This window comes from Anolis sagrei, chromosome 6 (assembly GCF_037176765.1).
Source record: "Anolis sagrei isolate rAnoSag1 chromosome 6, rAnoSag1.mat, whole genome shotgun sequence".
Taxonomy (NCBI): Eukaryota; Metazoa; Chordata; class Lepidosauria; order Squamata; family Dactyloidae; genus Anolis; species Anolis sagrei.
The window spans coordinates 11,172,528-11,191,797 of NC_090026.1; the positions used below are offsets into that span (position 1 = coordinate 11,172,528).

General features: G+C 43.9%; 3 protein-coding genes and 3 non-coding genes across 6 annotated transcripts; 4 read left to right on the plus strand and 2 right to left on the minus strand.

Annotated features, from left to right (window-relative positions):
- The first annotated feature begins 5,095 nt into the window (after positions 1 to 5,095).
- On the plus strand, positions 5,096 to 5,508 carry LOC132779218 (histone H4). The gene has a single exon (XM_067469451.1). It carries the CDS (start codon positions 5,109 to 5,111, stop codon positions 5,418 to 5,420), a length of 312 nt encoding a protein of 103 aa, XP_067325552.1. The 5' UTR covers positions 5,096 to 5,108; the 3' UTR covers positions 5,421 to 5,508.
- A 3,490-nt stretch (positions 5,509 to 8,998) lies between these two features.
- On the minus strand, positions 8,999 to 9,071 carry TRNAF-GAA (transfer RNA phenylalanine (anticodon GAA)). The gene has a single exon. It is a non-coding gene; the product is annotated as a tRNA-Phe (tRNA).
- A 510-nt stretch (positions 9,072 to 9,581) lies between these two features.
- On the plus strand, positions 9,582 to 10,064 carry LOC132777669 (histone H2B 5). Its single transcript, XM_060780079.2, has one exon. The coding sequence runs from the start codon at positions 9,604 to 9,606 to the stop codon at positions 9,982 to 9,984; it is 381 nt and encodes a 126-aa protein (XP_060636062.2). The 5' UTR covers positions 9,582 to 9,603; the 3' UTR covers positions 9,985 to 10,064.
- Positions 10,065 to 13,648: 3,584 nt separating this feature from the next.
- On the plus strand, positions 13,649 to 14,014 carry LOC137097229 (histone H4). The gene has a single exon (XM_067469452.1). It carries the CDS (start codon positions 13,681 to 13,683, stop codon positions 13,990 to 13,992), a length of 312 nt encoding a protein of 103 aa, XP_067325553.1. The 5' UTR covers positions 13,649 to 13,680; the 3' UTR covers positions 13,993 to 14,014.
- Positions 14,015 to 16,084: 2,070 nt separating this feature from the next.
- Positions 16,085 to 16,156, plus strand: TRNAM-CAU (transfer RNA methionine (anticodon CAU)). The gene has a single exon. It is a non-coding gene; the product is annotated as a tRNA-Met (tRNA).
- A 399-nt stretch (positions 16,157 to 16,555) lies between these two features.
- Positions 16,556 to 16,627, minus strand: TRNAM-CAU (transfer RNA methionine (anticodon CAU)). Its single transcript has one exon. It is a non-coding gene; the product is annotated as a tRNA-Met (tRNA).
- Positions 16,628 to 19,270: the final 2,643 nt, after the last annotated feature.

Genomic DNA, 19,270 nt, shown 5'->3' on the forward strand with positions numbered 1-19,270 from the left:
TTCGTATTCCTATGTTCAATTACACTGTTTAATCAAATGCTTGTTCGAATAGCCAGGTCTTCACTTTGCTCTGAAACGCCAGCAGGGAGGGGGCCAATCTGATATCTACAGACAGGGCGTTCCACAGCCGAGGGGCCGCCACAGAGAAGGCCCTGTCTCTCGTCCCCGCCAAGCGTACCTGTGATGCAGGCGGGACCGAGAGCAGGGCCTCCCCAGATGATCTTAATGTCCTGGTTGGTTGCGCTATTTACAAAAATAAAGTTTCCATAAGACAAATAAACAAATACACACACTGGAGCTTTCTCACACAAGGCTTGTCTCACATAATCATCATCATCATCATCTTTATTTCTACCCCACCACCATCTCCCCGATGGGGACTCGGAGTGGCTTACATGGGGCCAAGCCCGGACAACATAATACAGCAATAAAATCAAAGCATATACAACAGACAACAACAAAATTATCAAGATGACATTAAAAATAAAATAATAATAATAATAAAAAATTCCAATAGACACAATCATGATAGAGATGACAATGGGTGGGCCACATATTCCGAATAAAAAACAATTAACAGACTATGATGAGATAAAATAAGAGCAGGACAAGGCTTGTCTCACACAGAGGCTTGCCCTGCACTCCTCAGGACGACACTAGCTTTGGCCTATTCACTCTGATCAGGACGATACTAGTTTTGGCCCACTGACTAACAGGGTTCGGCCTACTAACTCTTTGAGTGCTTGACTCACAATTTTGCAATCAAAAATACCCAGTTAATTTGCATGATCTTCATGAGATCACGAAGAGTCGGAAGTAACTGAACGAATAAACAACAATTTTTAATATTTCTGACAACCCGTACTATAACAATAAGTGCTGCTACCCCAAAGAGAAGCTCCAGCTGAGATCATCAGCCCGCCAAACACATTTAGTAGGTGCGTTGCAACACATGACAGATGTAAGGAAAGGTTTCCCCTTGACATTAAGTCTAGTGTCCTACTCGGGTGGTGCTCATCTCCATTTCTAAGCTGAAGAGCTGGCATTGTCCATAAACACCTCCAAGGTCATTTGACCGGCATGACTGCATGGAGCACCGTTACCTTCCCACTGGAGCGGTACCTATTGATGTACCCACATTTGCATGGTTTTGAAATGCTAGGTTGACAGAAGCTGGGACTAACAGCAGGAGTGCATCCAGCTCCCTGGATTCGAACCGCTGACCTTTTGGTCAGGAAGTTCAGCAACTCAGCAGTTTAACCTGCTGTGCCACCGTATCTGAATACATAATTAAGATGTATTGAATAATGAAAATATTACTATATATAATTAAATGTAATTTTTTTGTTGTGTCAGGAGCGACTTGAGAAACTGGAAGTTGCTTCTGGTGTGAGAGAATTGGCCGTCTGCAAGGACGTTGCCCAGGGGACGCCCGGATGATTTGATGTTTTTATCATCCTTGTGGGAGGCTTCTCTCATGTCCCCGAATGAGGAGCTGGAGCTGATAGAGGGAGCTCATCCGCCTCTCCCCGTATTTGAACCTGCGACCTGTCGGTCTTCAGTCCTGCCAGCACAGGGGTTTAACCCACTGCGCCACCGGGGGCTCTCAATACATTAAATGTATTTACATACTTAAATGAAAATATAAATTACAACCTCATTCTACACCAGGCATGGGCCAACTTGGGCCCTCAAGGTGTTTTGGACTCCAACTCCCACAATTCCCAACAGCCTCAGGCCCCTTCCTTTTAAGCGGCTGAGGGGGAAAAGGAAGGGGCCTGAGGCTGTTAGGAATTGTGGGAGTTGGAGTCCAAAACGCCTGAAGGGCCCACGTGTGCCCATGCTTGCACAGCAGGTCGAAATACTCCTCTGAATCACGTTTCCATTCAATTGATAATTCTGGTATCCATGTCACAAGAGTTGTGTGGTTCTCATTTTTAAATAAATTTATTTATTTTTAAATAAAAATAAATAAATTAAAATTTTTAAATGGTTCTCATTTTAAAATAAATTCTGGAAAGATAGGGATCAGAGAAAGGATCTTGGAATCATGTGCCTGGGACTGCAAGGGTGGCTCACAACTCAAGCCCTCCTGAGAGATGGCCATCAAGTTTCAAGATTCTCTTGATGAGACTTGAGCTTTGAAACAAATCCTTAAGTATATTATAAAGCCATCTTTGGAGCAAAGGTAGTGTGACATCCTACAGCCAATCCCATGATAATATGCACATTTACCAAGGAACGGCATTTAGGTGATGTTGCATAAAGCAGACACATGCATTCAGAAAGTGGAACACAAGGGAACTAATCCTGAGTGGCAGTTGATCTCGCTTCTCGTAAGCTTTGTCACTGCTTTGGCTTGGGGACCTATTCGTGTTACGTAATTATTGTTCTTTTAGCCCATGTGAAATGCAATGTTTTCCATTCTGTGTGATCCTGGGATTGTCAGTTTAGGAAGCGGCATGTTAGAATCCTCAGCCAAACTACAAATACTATTTTTGTGTGTGTCAGGAGCGACTTGAGAAACTGCAAGTCACTTCTGGTGTGAGAGAATTGGCTGTCTGCAAGGATGTTGCCCAGGGGATGCCTGGGTGTTTTACCATTCTGTGGAAGGCTTCTCTCCGGTCCCCACATGAGAAGCTGGAGCTGACAGGTGGGAGCTCACACTGCTCTCCAGATTCGAACTGCCAACCTTTCAGTCAGCAGTCCTGCCGGCACATGGGTTTAACAAAATTGCGCACCAGGGGCTCCACTACAAATCCCATAATATTATAGAATGGAACTGTCCAGTGGTACATTTCCACAGTGAATACATTACAACGTCAGTATAAGGTCTATAGTTTACTATTTATAAATTATTTTGCTTTTCCTCCAGTGGCTGACATACCTAACTATCAGAAAGTCTGTGATCTACAATGTGTGTATATATGTCTCCAGGTTTCCTGCGGACCTAACATTTATTTATTTATTTATTTACTACATTTTTATACCGCTCTTCTCAGCCCTCAGGGCGACTCAGAGCGGTTCACAACAGCTCCAGCTTCCCATATGGGGACATGAGAGAAGCCTCCCACAATGATGGCAAAACATCAAAACATCCGGGGGTCCCCTGGGTAACATCCTTGCAGACAACCAATTCCCTCACACCAGAAGCAACTTTGCAGTTTCTCAAGTCGCTCCTGACATGAAAAAAAAAAAACTTGCCTAGTTTCCACAGACCTCTCAACCTCTGAGGATGCCTGCCATAGATGTTGGTGAAACGTCAGGAGAAAATGCTTCTGGAACATGGCCATACAACCCGGGAAACTCACAGCAACCCAATACATAGCATGCTTCATAGCTTAAGGTATGTGAACACGGATCAAATACCAGCCTGACTACAAACGACTAGACCACCCTTCAGTGCATGCTCTTGCATTTAGCGGCACTGGTCCTGTAGCCAAACACATGGATAGTAGATGCTTCAATTCAACCAGTTAGAAGGAGAAGTGTATGTTTCCAGCCTGACCTTTATCCACATCCTTTCCGTTGATACCTTATGTTAAAGAAAATAGTGAAGGAGCGGAGGTCAAGATTACTGAGTAGTGAAGGATCCAGAGAAGTCATGCTACCCCTCTGTTCTGCCTTGGTTAGACCACACCTGGAATACTGTGTCCAATTTTGGGCACCGCAATTGAAGAGAGATATTGACAAGCTGGAATGTGTCCAGAGGAGGGTGACTAAAATGATCAAGAGTCTGGAGAACAAACCCTATGAGGAGCGGCTTAAAGAGCTGGGCAGGTTTAGCCTGAAAAGAGAAGGCTGAGAGGAGACATGATAGCCATGTATAAATATGTGAGAGGAAGTCGTAGGGAGGAGGGAGCAAGCTTGTTTCCTGCTGCCCTGGTGACGAGGACACGGAACAATGGCTTCAAACTACAAGAAAGGAGATTTCATCTGAACATTAGGAAGAACTTCCTGACTGTGAGAGCTGTTCAGCAGTGGAACTCTCTGCTCCAGAGTGTGGTGGAGGTTCCTTCTTTGGAGACTTTTAAACAGAGCCTGGATGGCCATCTGTCAGGGGTGCTTTGAGTGTGATTTTCCTGCTTCTTGGCAGAAAGGGGTTGGACTGGATGGCCCATGAGGCCTCTTCCAACTCTATGATTCTATGAGCGTAGGTTAAGGTTATTGAGACCTCCCAACCTCTGAAGATGCCTGCCATAGATGCAGGCAAAACGTCAGGAGAGAATGCTTCTGGAACATGGCCACACAGCCTGGAAAACTCACAGCAGCCCAGTGATTCCGGCCATGATAGTGATTCCGGCCATGATAGCCATACATTACTGTTAAAATAATTAACTCAGTTTTATAAAATCCACATTGAACTGGATTATATGGCAGTATGGACTCAGATAACCCACTTCAAAGCAGACATTGTGGATTATCTGCCATGATATATGTTATATGGCTGTGTGGAAGGGCTATTGGTTAACTAAGTGCACATTTACACTGAATTATTCCAAGTGCCTGAAAATACGATTGTATTACTGCTGTTGGCATCATTGGCAATGCTCTCCTTATTCAGTTTCTAATTTCCCAGCATTTATTAAATGTCTGTCTACTGTATACGTGTTGGATTGCAGGCTTTAGAATAATCCTATTGTCAACAATAGGACAAATCATTGTGTACGTGCAGAATCCCCTTCCTTTCCACTACTTTAATTTTATTTTTTTCAAACCACCGGCAGTCCATAAATAGCTCCGAGCTCTTCCTTCACCAAAAAAACCAAACAAGCAAACATAATCCTATGAGGATTTGCCGGAAATCTGATTCAATCCGGGGAGATTTGCTATAGGAAAAAAAGCGCGCGAAAAATCCTATGGGAGGAAGGGAAGAAAGGCTCCCAAGAGTGGCTTTGTTCCAGCGAGAGCGCTGATTGGCTCATTTGAAATATGCCCTCCGCCTTGGATTGGATAAGACTCTTTTGGCGCCTGAACGCAGTGAAGCCTCGGGAGGAAGCGGGAGGGGGATGTTCTGTAGTTTTCATTCTGGTCCGACTTCGTTCTATATAAGGGCTGTTCGCAGCTGCTGCAAATCGTTAGTTGGTTTTGGAGCTTGAGGAGGAAGGATGTCTGGACGCGGCAAAGGAGGCAAAGGCTTGGGGAAAGGAGGCGCCAAGAGGCACAGGAAGGTCCTTCGGGACAACATCCAGGGCATCACCAAGCCTGCCATTCGCCGCCTGGCTCGTCGCGGGGGAGTGAAGCGCATTTCGGGGCTCATCTATGAGGAAACCCGGGGCGTCCTGAAGGTCTTCCTGGAGAATGTCATCCGCGATGCCGTGACTTACACCGAGCACGCCAAGAGGAAGACCGTCACCGCCATGGACGTGGTCTATGCCCTGAAACGTCAAGGCCGCACTCTTTACGGCTTCGGCGGCTAAAGGAGATCTCTTGAAGCCCCAATTTCTCTCAAAAAGTAATCTCAACGGTCCTTTTAAGGGCCACCCACATTTTCAAGGAAAGAGCAGTTCTCACCCTTTAACACAGCAACAAAGCATCCAAAATCCCTGGCCTCTTAGGTGTTTTGGACTGTAACTCCCACCATTCCTAACCGCGGGTTGCAGTGTGTTTTCTGGGATGTATGGCCATGTTCCAGAAGCATTCCCTCCTGACGTTTTGCCCACATCTATGGCAGGCATCCTCAGGTTGTGAGGTCTGTTGGAAACTAGGGAAATGGGATTTGTATATGTGGAATGATATCCAGGGTGAGAGAAAGAACTCTTGTCTGAGGCAAGTGTGAATGTTGCAGTTGGCCACCTTGATTTGCATTGAATGCCCTTGCAGCTTCAAGGCCTGGCTGCTTCCTGCCTGGGGGAATCCTTTAGCTGGCCCTAATTGATTCTTGTCTGGAATTCCCCTGTTTTGGAGTGTTGCTCTATTTACTCTCCTGATTCTTGAGTTTTTTTAATACTCTTAATTTTTTTTTTGTGTCAGGAGTGACTTGAGAAACTGCAAGTTGCTTCTGGTGTGAGAGAATTGGTAGTCTGCAAGGACATTGCCCAGGGCACGCCCGGATGTTTTGATATTTTGATCATCCTTCTGGGAGGCTTCTCTCATGTCCCCGCATGAGGAGCTGGAGCTGATAGAGGGAGCTCATCCACCTCTCCCTGGATTTGAACCTGCAACCTGTCGGTCTTCACTCCTGCCGGCACACTCTTCAGGATGTATTGTACTCGTGGAGCCTGAACCTCAACTATGGGGTTTATTGTCGAAGGCTTTCACGGCCGGAATCACTGGGTTGTTGTAGGTTTTTTTGGGCTATATGGCCATGGTCTAGAGGCATTCTCTCCTGACGTTTCGCCTGCGTCTATGGCAGACATCCTCAGAGGTATGGGTTTTTTTCAGCCATATTGTTTGATATTACAATTGTGTTTGTTTTATATTTTATCTAATGTTTTTAATTGTGTGTTCTGTTTGTAATTTTTGGGCTTCTTCCTTGTAAGCCACCCTGAGTCCCTTTGGGGAGATGGTTGGCGGGGTATAAAAATAAAGTAGTAGTTGTTATTATTATACTGGTAGCTAGATTTTGTTTATTTTCATGGTTTCCTTCTTTCTGTTGAAATTGTCCCCTATGCTTGTGGATCTCAATGGCTTCTCTGTGTAGTCTGACATGATGGTTGTTGGAGTGATCCAGTATTTTTGTGTTCTCAAATAATATGCTGTGTCCAGGCTGGTTCATCAGGTGCTCTGCTATGGCTGACTTCTCTGGTTGGAGTAGTCTGCAGTGCCTTTCATGTTCCTTGATGCGTGTTTGGGCAATGCGGCTGCGCTTGGGGGTCCCTATGTAGACTTGTCCACAGCTGCATGGTATAGTTTTTTTTAATTTATTTACGACATTTATATGCCATCCTTCTCACCCCAGAGCGGCTTACAAGTAATATCTAAATGCAATATATTATATGATTAGCATAGCACAATATTAGTATTATATATTACTATATTGTACTATACCACTATACTGTAATATTAAATGTAATATAAAATATATAATTATAATATTTTATTATTATTATATTGTATCACATTATAATATTATTATTATATGTATGTATAATATAATATTATATTATTATATAATATTATTATATTATATTATTAGCACAGTTATATTATTAGCACAGACAGCACGTCAACTACTTAAATCAAGACATAGTTTTCTTAGATCTACAGAGACACTCGCTGGAACACTCCAGCAAGCGAGAGTCCAAAAGTGGCAGGCCCAAACCCAGCACCTCAAGCCATGGGTGATACCAGATGAGAGACTCCCCCCTGGGCACACAGAAGACTGGGCGACTTGGAAGGCGCTGAACAGACTGCGCTCTGGCACCACGAGATGCAGAGCCAATCTTAAGAAATGGGGCTACAGGGTGGAATCCTCGGCATGCGAGTGTGGAGAAGAGCAAACCACTGACCACCTGCTACATGCACAATGGAGGACCTTCTTGCGGCAACACCAGAGGCGCTCCAAGTGGCCAGATACTGGTCAAAGGACATTTAACCAGCTACCAAGTTTGCAAAATCTGTGTGTTTTTTTGTTTTTGTTTTTTCTTTTTAATCTGTGTGTTTGTTTTGTTCTGTTAGAATTGTAATACAATGGTATGGTTGCTGATGACACGATAAATAAATAAATTAGCACAGTTCAGGAGACAAGATACGAACCCACACGATCTCTTCGCTTATCTGGAGAGGCCCTGCTCGCGCTCCCGCCTCTGCAAGCGTGATTGGTGGGGACGAGGGACAGGGCCTGCTCGGTGGTGGCCCCTCGACTCTAGAACTCACTCCCCAAGGACATTAGGCATGCCCCAACTCTGGCAGTCTTTAGGAGGAGCCTGAAAACGTGGTTGTTCCAGTGTTCCTTCCCAGAATAAGGAAACTCCCAGCAATATGTCCCTAAACACACTTTATCAGTGATCTAGGATTGTCTGCAAGCTCTATTAATCTTCAAAATTCCTATCTTAGTAGTATGTCACCTGGTCACGCAAAAGGAAGAGGGGCCGACCAAGGGCAAGATGGATGGATGGCATCCTTGAGGTGACTGGACTGACCTTGAAGGAGCTGGGGGTGGTGACGGCCGACAGGGAGCTCTGGCGTGGGCTGGTCCATGAGGTCACGAAGAGTCGGAGACGACTGAACGAATGAACAACATAAGATGGAACTGTCTTCCTGGCCCCTCTCTTCACTCTGATCCCAGAGCAGATCTGATCTCATCTGATATTAATCTCAACCAATTCAACCTAGTTTGTGGCAGACACAAAAATGAAGTTTCTGGAGGAACTACTTTCAAAGGAAGGACCGCACAATTAAACAAGAAAGAACACTTTCAAACCAGGAACAGAACTCCCCCCCCTCCCCAATTTTGTTACATAGTTTTATTGAACAACATATCTCATCCCCTTTGGTTGTTTATATTTACCATGCGGATTGGGGACAATGGGAATTGCAACCTAACAGTACTTGTGGCTCTGAGATTGGGAAAAGGCTAAAGGACATTTGAAAGACAGGCATCGTTGTTGTTGTTGTTCATTCGTTCAGTCGTCTCCGACTCTTCGTGACCTCATGGACCAGCCCACGCCAGAGCTCCCTGTCGGCCGTCACCACCCCCAGCTCCTTCAAGGTCAGTCCAGTCACTTCAAGGATGCCATCCATCCATCTTGCCCTTGGTCGGCCCCTCTTCCTTTTGCCTTCCACTTTCCCCAGCATCATTGTTTTCTCTAAGCTTCCCTGTCTTCTCATCATATCCAGGAGTATATGGGTCTGTAGATAGTTTGTAGATTGTGTTTCTTCATCAGCTTCCCTATGCAATCAGTTCCCTTAATGTATGATAAGGACACTTTTCCACTGGGCCTGAGGTTCTTAGGAATTGTGGGTGTTGAAATCCAAAACACCTGGAGGGCCCAAGTTGGTCCATGCATGGGCTAACCTCTTCATTTCCAATGCTAAACAAACAAAAAAAAGTTTCTGCCGAAACCCGGGATCGAACCAGGGACCTTTAGATCTTCAGTCTAACGCTCTCCCAACTGAGCTATTTCGGCTTCCATACAATGCCGTTTTAAACATCCTGGTTTAGAAAAGTTGTAGAATTATGAAGCTTTAGAAAGGTTTTTTAACTTCCCTGAGTTGTGTCCCTCTCTAAAGTAATTCCTTACGAGATTGTAAATTTCTATTCGGATTCATTAAGGAACTCGCCACTTCCAGGCGTATTTCATGATAAGAGAAGTATGACACATAGCCGCGGTAATAAAGAAAGCTTTGTGAACAGCGCTACCGTTAAGAAAAGCGGGAAAACATTTTTCCCGCCAATAGAATCTTCATCTAGGCAAGGAGAGTGAAACTAACCAATAGGAAACAAAGGCGTAGCGAGTCAACCAATAGGAGCGCAAGGATTGTAATACTGCGTTTTCTTGTCCTGTCATCCAATAGGATGAAGGCGGAATGTTTTCCATCCAATAGCAAACGCTGTAGTGAATGCCTTCATTTGCATACGCGGGGTATAAATACAGGGCGAGAAATTCTCTCTGGCACTCTGTTCTTTGGTTGTTGAGGTTGACGTTGAGCAAACCGAGGATGCCTGAGCCAGCGAAATCAGCGCCTGCTCCCAAGAAGGGATCCAAGAAGGCGATCACCAAGACCCAGAAGAAGGGCGACAAGAAGCGCAGAAAGAGCCGCAAGGAGAGCTACTCCATCTATGTCTACAAGGTGCTGAAGCAGGTCCACCCGGACACTGGGATCTCCTCCAAGGCCATGAGCATCATGAACTCCTTCGTGAATGACATCTTCGAGCGCATCGCCGGCGAGGCCTCCCGCCTGGCGCACTACAACAAGCGCTCCACCATCACTTCTCGCGAGATCCAGACCGCCGTCCGCCTCTTGCTTCCTGGAGAGCTGGCCAAGCACGCTGTCTCTGAGGGCACCAAGGCCGTCACCAAGTACACCAGCTCCAAGTAAACTCCCAATGGAGTCCCTAAACAGACCCAAAGGCTCTTTTAAGAGCCACCCACTCCCTCGAGGAAAGAGCTGAAACATGACTAGGGAAGATCCAAAGGCAAAATTGTGGTTATTAAATGGTATCCTGCATTTACTTCTTGACACAATTTCAATATGTTTTCTATCAGCTCATGACCACTCTTGAAATAGTATATTCCATCCAAGGTAAGTAAACAAGTAGATCTATACCAAGTAGATCTTTGACCCTTTGGGTGTGGATTCCTGGGAGTTGTAGTTTAGTGAAGAACAAGCACTTTTTGACAAGGCTACATACAGACCTTGTAGAACTACAACACCCAGGATTCCATAGTACTGAGCCAAGGCAGTTCAAGTGGCATTTCCTATAGTGCAGATCAGGACTGGGCCAAGTTGGCTTTTCCAGGTGTTTTGGACTCCAACTCCCACCATTCCTAACAGCCTCAGGCCCTTTCCTTTTTCCCCTCAGCCGCTTAAGCGGCTCTAAAAGGCATCATTCTGCCTGCTAAGCAGGGTTGGCCTTGGTTACTACTAGGATGGGAGACCAACGATGAATCCTAAGCAGGGTTGGCCTTGGTTAGTACTTGGATGGGAGACCCAACACTAAATCTTAAGCAGGGTTGCAAGCTAAGCAGGTTTGGCCTTGATTAGTACTTGGATGGGAGACCCAACGATGAATCCTAAGCAGGGTTGGCCTTGGTTAGTACTTGGATGGGAGACCCAACGATGAATCCTAAGCAGGGTTGGCCTTGGTTAGTACTTGGATGGGAGACCCAACGATGAATCCTAAGCAGGGTTGGCCTTGGTTAGTACTTGGATGGGAGACCAACAATGAATCCTAAGCAGGGTTGGCCTTGGTTAGTACTTGGATGGGAGACCGATGATGAATCCTAAGCAGGGTTGCAAGCTAAGCAAGGTTGGCATTGGTTAGTACTTGGATGGGAGACCAACAATGAATCTTAAGCAGGGTTGCAAGCTAAGCAGGGTTGGCCTTGGTTAGGACTTGGATGGGAGACCAACGATGAAGCCTAAGCAGGGTTGTAAGCTAAGCAGGGTTGGCCTTGAGTTAGTTCTTGGATGGGAGACCGACGATGAAGCCTAAGCAGGGTTGCAAGCTAAGCAGGGTTGGCATTAGTGAGTACTTGGATGGGAGACCGACGATGAATCCTAAGCAGGGTTGGCCTTGGTTAGTACTTGGATGGGGAGACCAACGATGAATCCCAAGCAGGGTTGCATTGCAAGCTAAGCAGGGTTAAAATAAATAGATGAATCTTGCTAGTTTGTCCTTTTGTGCTCATTAGTAGCCGATGGGTTCTTCCCTGACCTCCGCGGAGGGACTCAGAACGGCTCACAGCAAGGATTCAATGCTAATAATAAAACCATTTAAAACAATACACAGCAATAGGTCAAAATACAAATAAGATAACATACATATAAAACCAATTCGCCAAGATAAAAACAACGTCCAACTCAGTCCGCACATTGTGGTCAATACTTTTAGTCAGTTTCCAGTCTCAGCCATCCCTCTGCAAACGCCTCGTTCCACAGCCAAGATTTCACTTGCTTCCTAAAGGTCAGGAGGGAGGGGGCAGATCTAACTTCATTTTGGAGCGAGTTCCATTGCCGGAGGGGCCACCACAGAGAAAGCCTTATCTCTCGTCTCCACCAGATGCATCTGTGAAGGGGGCGGGACCGAGAGCAGGGCCTCTCCGGAAGATCTTAACGCCCTTGATGGTTTATAGGGGATAATCTGCCATAGTCTTTGGTGTTTCTTTAATATAATGTGAATTCATAGAAGTACAGGGTGCTGCCATTGGTAGAGCAGCCAACCTGAACAGAAGTATGACCAACATCAACCAACAACAATATACAGCTGTCTCTTATTTTTAATTAAAAAAAGGTATATAGAGGCATGTATTCTTCTGGTTTTATGTAAACCGTAAAAAATTAAGTTTAGAATTGCATTATAGGCTCAATATAAACCCATATAATACAGCTTAACTACCTTAAAGGCCTACAATGACCATATATTGGCAGTTCCAAACAGCGTTACTTATTGTATATTATATTATATACTAGCCGTCCCCTGCCACGCGTTGCTGTGTCCCAGTCTGTGTATATGTGTTTTATATGTCTATGTATGTCTATATATGTGGTTTTGCACATGTGTTGTAATATATTTTTAATTTTTTTTGGCTTCTAAAGTCTCTTCTGCTGTGTTTTTCAGTGTTTTTATGAGTGATGGTCACTCATTGGCCTGATAGGTGTATTGTGTCCAAGGTAGGTAAATGTTTTCCCCTGACATTAAGTCCAGTCGTGTCTGACTCTGGGGGGTTGGTGGTCATCTCCATTTCCAAGCCGAAGAGCCGGCGTTGTCTGTAGACACCTCCAAGGTCATGTGGCCGGCATGACTGCATGGAGCATCGTTACCTTCCTGCTGGAGCAGTACCTATTGATCTACTCACATTTGCATGTTTTCAAACTGCTAGGTTGGCAGAAGCTGGGGTTGACAGCGGAAGCTCACGCCACTCCCCGGATTCGAACCTGCGACCTTTTGGTCAACAAGTTCAGCAGCTCAGCGGTTTAACTCACTGCACCACCAGGGGCTCCATTGTGTCCAAATGTGGTGTCAATTCGCCTAGTGGTTTTTGAGTTATGTTAATCCCACAAACTAACATTACATTTTTATTTATATAGATTAGATCCAGCCTATCTACACTGTTGAATGAATGCAGTTTGACACTAACAGAGCCCAATGCTATGGAATCATGAGAGCTGTAGTTTTGCAAGGTCTTCTCTTCCCCAAGGGTGCGGGTGCCTCAGCAAACTTCAACTTCCATGATTCACAGAATAGAGTTGGAAGTGACCACGTGGACCATCTAATTCAACCCTCTGCTCTGCAGGAAAAGCACCATCAAAGTACCATAGCATTGAGCCATGATAGTTAAAGTGGTGTCAAACTGCATTAATTGTACAGTGTAGATGTAGAAGGCTGTTTTTGTGCCTCCCGCTCAACCCTGTCTTTCTTTGTTGGGAAATGGCCTTGTGAATTGGTTTTCCTTACTGTTAAAGAACTCAGTAATGCCCAGAAAATGCATCTAATTCATTACACCTATGTATGTGTGCCTACAATAATTATGCAACCAACAAAAAAAAATATTATAGAGTACCGTAAAAGTATTGTGCACTTTGTGGTTAATTTCATATCCACTAAATGTATTGCACTAGGATAGATGTTGGTTTTTTTTATTGAAATGTAAAGGAACAACCTGAATAACTATTGTGGTGTGTGCTAGAGAAAGAATATAATTTCGTGCTACAGCGCACGACAATAAAGTTATTCTATTATTATATTCCCAGCTACTGTATTGAAAAATGTAGTTAAATTTGATCGCCCATACAGTACAAATCTTTCTTTGCCTAAGAGAGAGGCGCCAAAGAGCTGCTCAAGTCTAACAAGGGAGGAATTTTCTGATTGGTTGGTTCGAAAACCTCAGGCGTTCGCTGATTGGTTAGATTTTAAATAAGCCCGCCAAGAGCGCAGGGGCCGTTAGAGCGCCCCTGGGGGACAAGTTTTCCTTGTGGTCGGATCCCTATCTATATAAAGCCCTAACCCAAGGTGGAGGCAACATTGTGTGGCCGGATTTTGAGAGGGAAGCGTTTACAGGAGTAGCAGCGACAATGTCTGGACGCGGCAAAGGAGGCAAAGGCTTGGGGAAAGGAGGCGCCAAGAGGCACAGGAAGGTCCTTCGGGACAACATTCAAGGCATCACCAAGCCCGCCATTCGCCGCCTGGCTCGTCGTGGAGGCGTCAAGCGTATTTCGGGGCTCATTTATGAGGAAACCCGGGGCGTCCTCAAGGTCTTCCTGGAGAACGTGATCCGCGATGCCGTGACTTACACCGAGCACGCCAAGAGGAAGACCGTCACCGCCATGGACGTCGTCTACGCCCTGAAACGTCAAGGCCGCACTCTTTACGGCTTTGGCGGCTAAGGAGTTCCCTTGAAGCCCCGATTTCTCTAATCTCAACGGCCCTTTTAAGGGCCACCCACACTTTCAAGGAAAGAGCAGCTCTCACTCCTGAGCACAAGTCATAAGTAATTTTAATATCCACAATATTTGCAATGTTACAGAACTGTAACAAAGCATCCAAAATCCTTGTCCTCTAGGTGTTTTGGACTGCAACCCCCACCATTCCTAACAGGGTTACTGAGAATTTTCTGGGCTGTATGGACATGTTTCAGAAGCATTCTCTCCTGACGTTTAGCCCACATCTATGGCAGGCATCCTCCGAAGTTGGGAGGTCTGTTGGAAACTAGGCAAGTGAGGTTTATATATCTAGAATAATGTCCAGGGTGGGAGAAAGAACTCTTGTCTCCATGGATGATGCAATTGACCAACTTGATTAGCATTGAATAGCCTTGCAGCTTCAAGCTCTGGCTGCTTCCTTCCTGGGGGAATCCTTTGTTGGGAAGTGTTAGCTGGCTTTGATTGATTCTTGTCTGGAATTCCTTTGTTCTTTATTTACTGTCATTATTTTAGAGTTTTTGTAATACTGCTAAGCCAGATTTTGTTCATTTTCATGGCTTCCTCCTTTCTGTTGAAATTGTCCACATGCTTCTTGTGGATCTCAATGGCTTCTCTGGTTGCTGAAGTGGTCCAGCGTTTCTGTGTTCTCAAATAAGATGCTTTTGTCCTGGTTGGTTCATCAGGTGCTCTGCAATGGCTGACTTCTCTGGTTGAGTCCGGAGGAGGGCAACTAAAATGATCAAGGGTCTGGAAGAACAAGCCCTATGAGGAGCGGCTCAAGGAGCTGGGCATGTTTAGCCTGAAGAAGAGAAGACTGAGAGGGGATATGATAGCCATGTATAAATATGTGAGAGGAAGCCACAGGGAGGAGGGAGCAAGCTTTTTTTCTGCTTCCCTGGAGACTAGGACACGGAGCAATGGCTTCAAACTACAAGAAAGGAGACAAGGGTTCTTTGTCCCACCCTGCTCATTCCACAGATAAATAAACCCATTTTCCTAGTTCCAACAGACCTCACCACGTGGGTTGTTGTAGGTTTTTTCGGGCTATATGGCCATGTTCTAGAGGCATTTCTCCTGATGTTTCGCCTGCATCTGTGGCAAGCATCCTCAGAGGTAGTGACGTCTGTTGGAACTAGGAAAAAGAGTTTATATATTTGGCTACCAGTATTAAAAAAAACTCTAAAATTAAAACAGCAAAACAGCAGAGGGAAAACAATCAGGGACATCTAAACACCTCTCAACAAAAGATTGCTCCAGGCACTTCCAGGCTATCAAGGGGAGGGTGTTGTTGTAGGTTTTTTTGGGTTATATGATCATGTTCTAGATCACCTCTCAACAAAAGATTCCCCAGGCACTGCCAAGCCACCAAATGCTAATTAAGATGGTCAGTTGAAACATTCACACCTAGCTCCAGCAGACAAGTGTCCTTTGTCCCACCCTGGTTTTTCCACAGATATATAAACCCATTTTCCTAGTTCCAACAGACCTCACTACCTCTGAGGATGCTTGCCATAGATGCAGGCGAAACGTCAGGAGAGAATGCCTCTAGAACATGGCCGTATAGCCCGAAAAAACCTACAACAATCCAATCATAAATAATTTTTATAATTTAAAATTATAATTTATTATTCTAATTTAAATTTACAATTTAAAAATTGTAATCTGTATTTCCCCCCTGTATATAATGACTAAAATGTCTTGAATGCAATGCTTTTACAGTTAAGATTTTAAGCTTTTAAACAGAGGCTGGATGACCATCTGTCGGGGGTGATTTAAATGCAATATTCCTGCTTCTTGGCAGGGGGTTGGGCTGGATGGCCCATGAGGTCTCTTCCAGCTCTTTGATTCTATGATTTGTGTTGAGTGCAACTGGAATTGCTTTTGAATATATTTTTCTGCTAATAAGCTTAGTCGAAGCAGCTCAAGTGTTCCTAATGGAAATAAAGGCTCTCCGAACCGGCCACGAGGGGGCGCTTTGGAGGCGGCTTCTTCCTATTAGGGAAACACAGCAGACGTCATCCTTTTCTCCTAGTAATTCCGCAGTGTTGCCCCGTGCAGCAGAGTGGCGCAGCGGAAGCGTGCTGGGCCCATAACCCAGAGGTCGATGGATCGAAACCATCCTCTGCTAGTTAATTAATTTTTCAAAAAATTCCTTTCACTCCATTATTTAATTTTAAATATATTTTAAGAAGTATGCCAATAAAATTATATATATATTAAACGTTAAATATAATAAAATAGGGGAATGTTAAGGCGATGCTGAAGCTAATGCATTGTTGTGGCCAGCAGCTGCTAGCTGCACTCCTATTGGCTGAGGCGGATGGAAGTTGCACTCCTATTGGCTGAGGCGGATGGAAGTTGCACTCCTATTGGCTCAGACTGATGGAAGTTGCAATCCAAACCCATCATTTCTGTCACATTTCTGCATTTAAGAAAAGGATAATGGACTCATAATAAAACTATGGTGGTGGGATTGAAATGGTGAAAAGGGGGAGAAATATTGGGGAGGTGGGATGAAAAAATATTTTAGCAGAGGATGGTTTCGATCCATCGACCTCTGGGTTATGGGCCCAGCACGCTTCCGCTGCGCCACTCTGCTCCTTGGAGAGAGACAGAGGGCTATTGTTGCCATAACACTGCTGCATGCCAGTCAGATCTATAGGAAAATGTAAACATTCAAGCCTGAGAATGAGATAAATACTACTTGAACCAATAAGGCTCAATGCTGTGGGATCCTGGGAGTTGTAGTTTAGTGAGGCACTTTTTGGCAGATAAGGTTACAGACCTTGTAAAACTACAACTCCCAGCACTGAACCAAGGCAGTTCAAGTGGCATTTTATGTAGGAAACTGCAAATATTCAAGCCTGAGAATTACAGCACCGCTATTTGAACTAATTAGGCTCAGTGCTTATTAAACAAGTTCCACCTTGTCTCCTGTGCTATGCTAGTAATATAATATAATGTAATATAATATATTGTATATACATATAATATTTATAATATTATTTAATATTAATTATATAATATTTATAATATTATTTGTCTGACACGACAAATAAATAAATAAATAAATTTATAATATTATAATGTAATGCAGTATAATACTAATAATGATATGATATTATAATTATATATTTATATTACGTGTAATATGATTATAACTTAGTTTGTTAAGTTATAATTCGTATTGATATGTTGGGTTGTATACATTTTGTATTGTGACGACTGGCCATTGTAATTTTGACTGCATTTTGCTATTTTAATATTTTAGTTTAATATGTAATATGTTTTTAATGACTGTTTGTGATATTACTCTTGGAAACCGGACCAAGTCCCTCGACAGAGGTGAGAAGACCGGTATACAAAATTGCTAAATAAATAAATAATAAATATTGTCAAAGGCTTTCATGGCCGGAATCACTGGGTTGTAGTAGTTTTTTTCGGGCTATATGGCCATGGTCTAGAGGCATTCTCTCCTGACGTTTCGCCTGCATCTATGGCAAGCATCCTCAGAGGTAGTGAGGTCTGAGGAAACAAACAAGGACATCTAATCACCTCTCAACAAAAGTTTGCTCCAGGCACAGTCAGCCCATTGTATGCTAATCAAGGTGGTCAGTTAAAACATTCACACCTAGCTCCAACAGACAAGAGTCCTTTGTCCCACCCTGGTCATTCCACAGATATATAAACCCTTTTTCCTAGTTCCAACAGACCTCACTACCTCTGAGGATGCTTGCCTTAGATACAGGTGAAACGTCAGGAGAGAATGCCTCTAGAACATGGCCATATAGCCCGAAAGAGTGATTATAACTTAGTTTGTTAAGTTATAGTTTGTATTTATATGTTGGGTTGTATAAATTTTGTTACCGTAGTATGGATGTATTGTTGTATTCGGGCATTGAATGTTTGCCTTTTATACTTGGAATCCTCCCTGAGTCCCTTTAGGGAGATAGATTGGAATATAAATAAAATTATTATTATTATTATTATTATTATTATCAGCAAAATGTCCTCAGAAGCACTTTAACTGCTCGTTGGGTTGCTCTCCCTTCTTTTCTTTTAAAACCCTCCTACCAGATACATCCTACCTCTGTTCATGCCCAGCGTTTATTTTTTAAAATTTAAACTATTACATTTGGCCCGACCATAGGTTTTTTAAATCCTTGCGTGTTATTGTTTATATGTGAGTTATTGTTTTTGCTTATTGCATTTTGGTTTATTGATGTGTTGTTGGGCTTGGCCTCATGTAAGCCGCTCCGAGTCCCCTTGGGGAGATGGTGGCGGGGTATAAATAAAGTATTATTATTATTATTATTATTATTATTATTATATTACAATATAATGGTATAGTACAATATAGTACACTCTCTGCTTCATTCGGAAAAATGCTGCACTTGCAGAGTTCAGGCAGTGTTGTATTTCAGTGTCAGTGTTGACTTTTGTGGAGAGGTGGTTGCAAAGGTAGCGGAAATGATCAACATTTTCTATTATTACACCATTAAGCTGTATTCTTGGCATTGGAGAGAGATTGGCTGGTGACTGCTGGAAGAGGTCTTTGGTTTTCCCGATGTTCAATGACAGGCCGAGCTTCTCGTATACTTCTGCAAAGGTGTTTGGAGTGGCTTGTAGGTCTTCTTCTGAATGCGCGTAGATGACGTCGTCATCAGCATATTGGAGTTCTATAACAGATGTTGTTGTAACCTTGGTTTTGGTACAATATATTTTGGTACAAATAGTACAATATAGTAATATTTAATACTGATATTGTACTATGCTAATAACATATTATATTGTGTGTGTGTATATCTATCTATCTATCTATCTATCTTGTAAGGTAAGCCGTTCTGAGTCCCCTTCGGGGTGAGAAGGGCAGCATATAAATGTCATAAATAAATAAATAAATAAATGCTGTGGAATCCTGGAACTTGTAGTTTAGTGAGGCTGAGGCACTTTTTGGCAGAGGAGGCTACAGACCTTGTAGAACTACAACTCCCAGGGTTCCATAGCACTGAGCCAAGGCAGTTCAAGTGGCATTTTCTATAATGTAGATTAGGACTGAGCCAAGTTGGGTCCTACAGATGTTTTGGACTTCAACTCCCAGCATTCCTAACAGCCTCAGACCCCTTCCTTTCCCCCCTCAGCCGCTTAAGCGGCTGAGGGGGGAAAGGAAAGGGCCTGAGGCTGTTAGGAATGCTGGGAGTTGAAGTCCAAAACACCTGGAAGGCCCAACTTGGCCCAGACC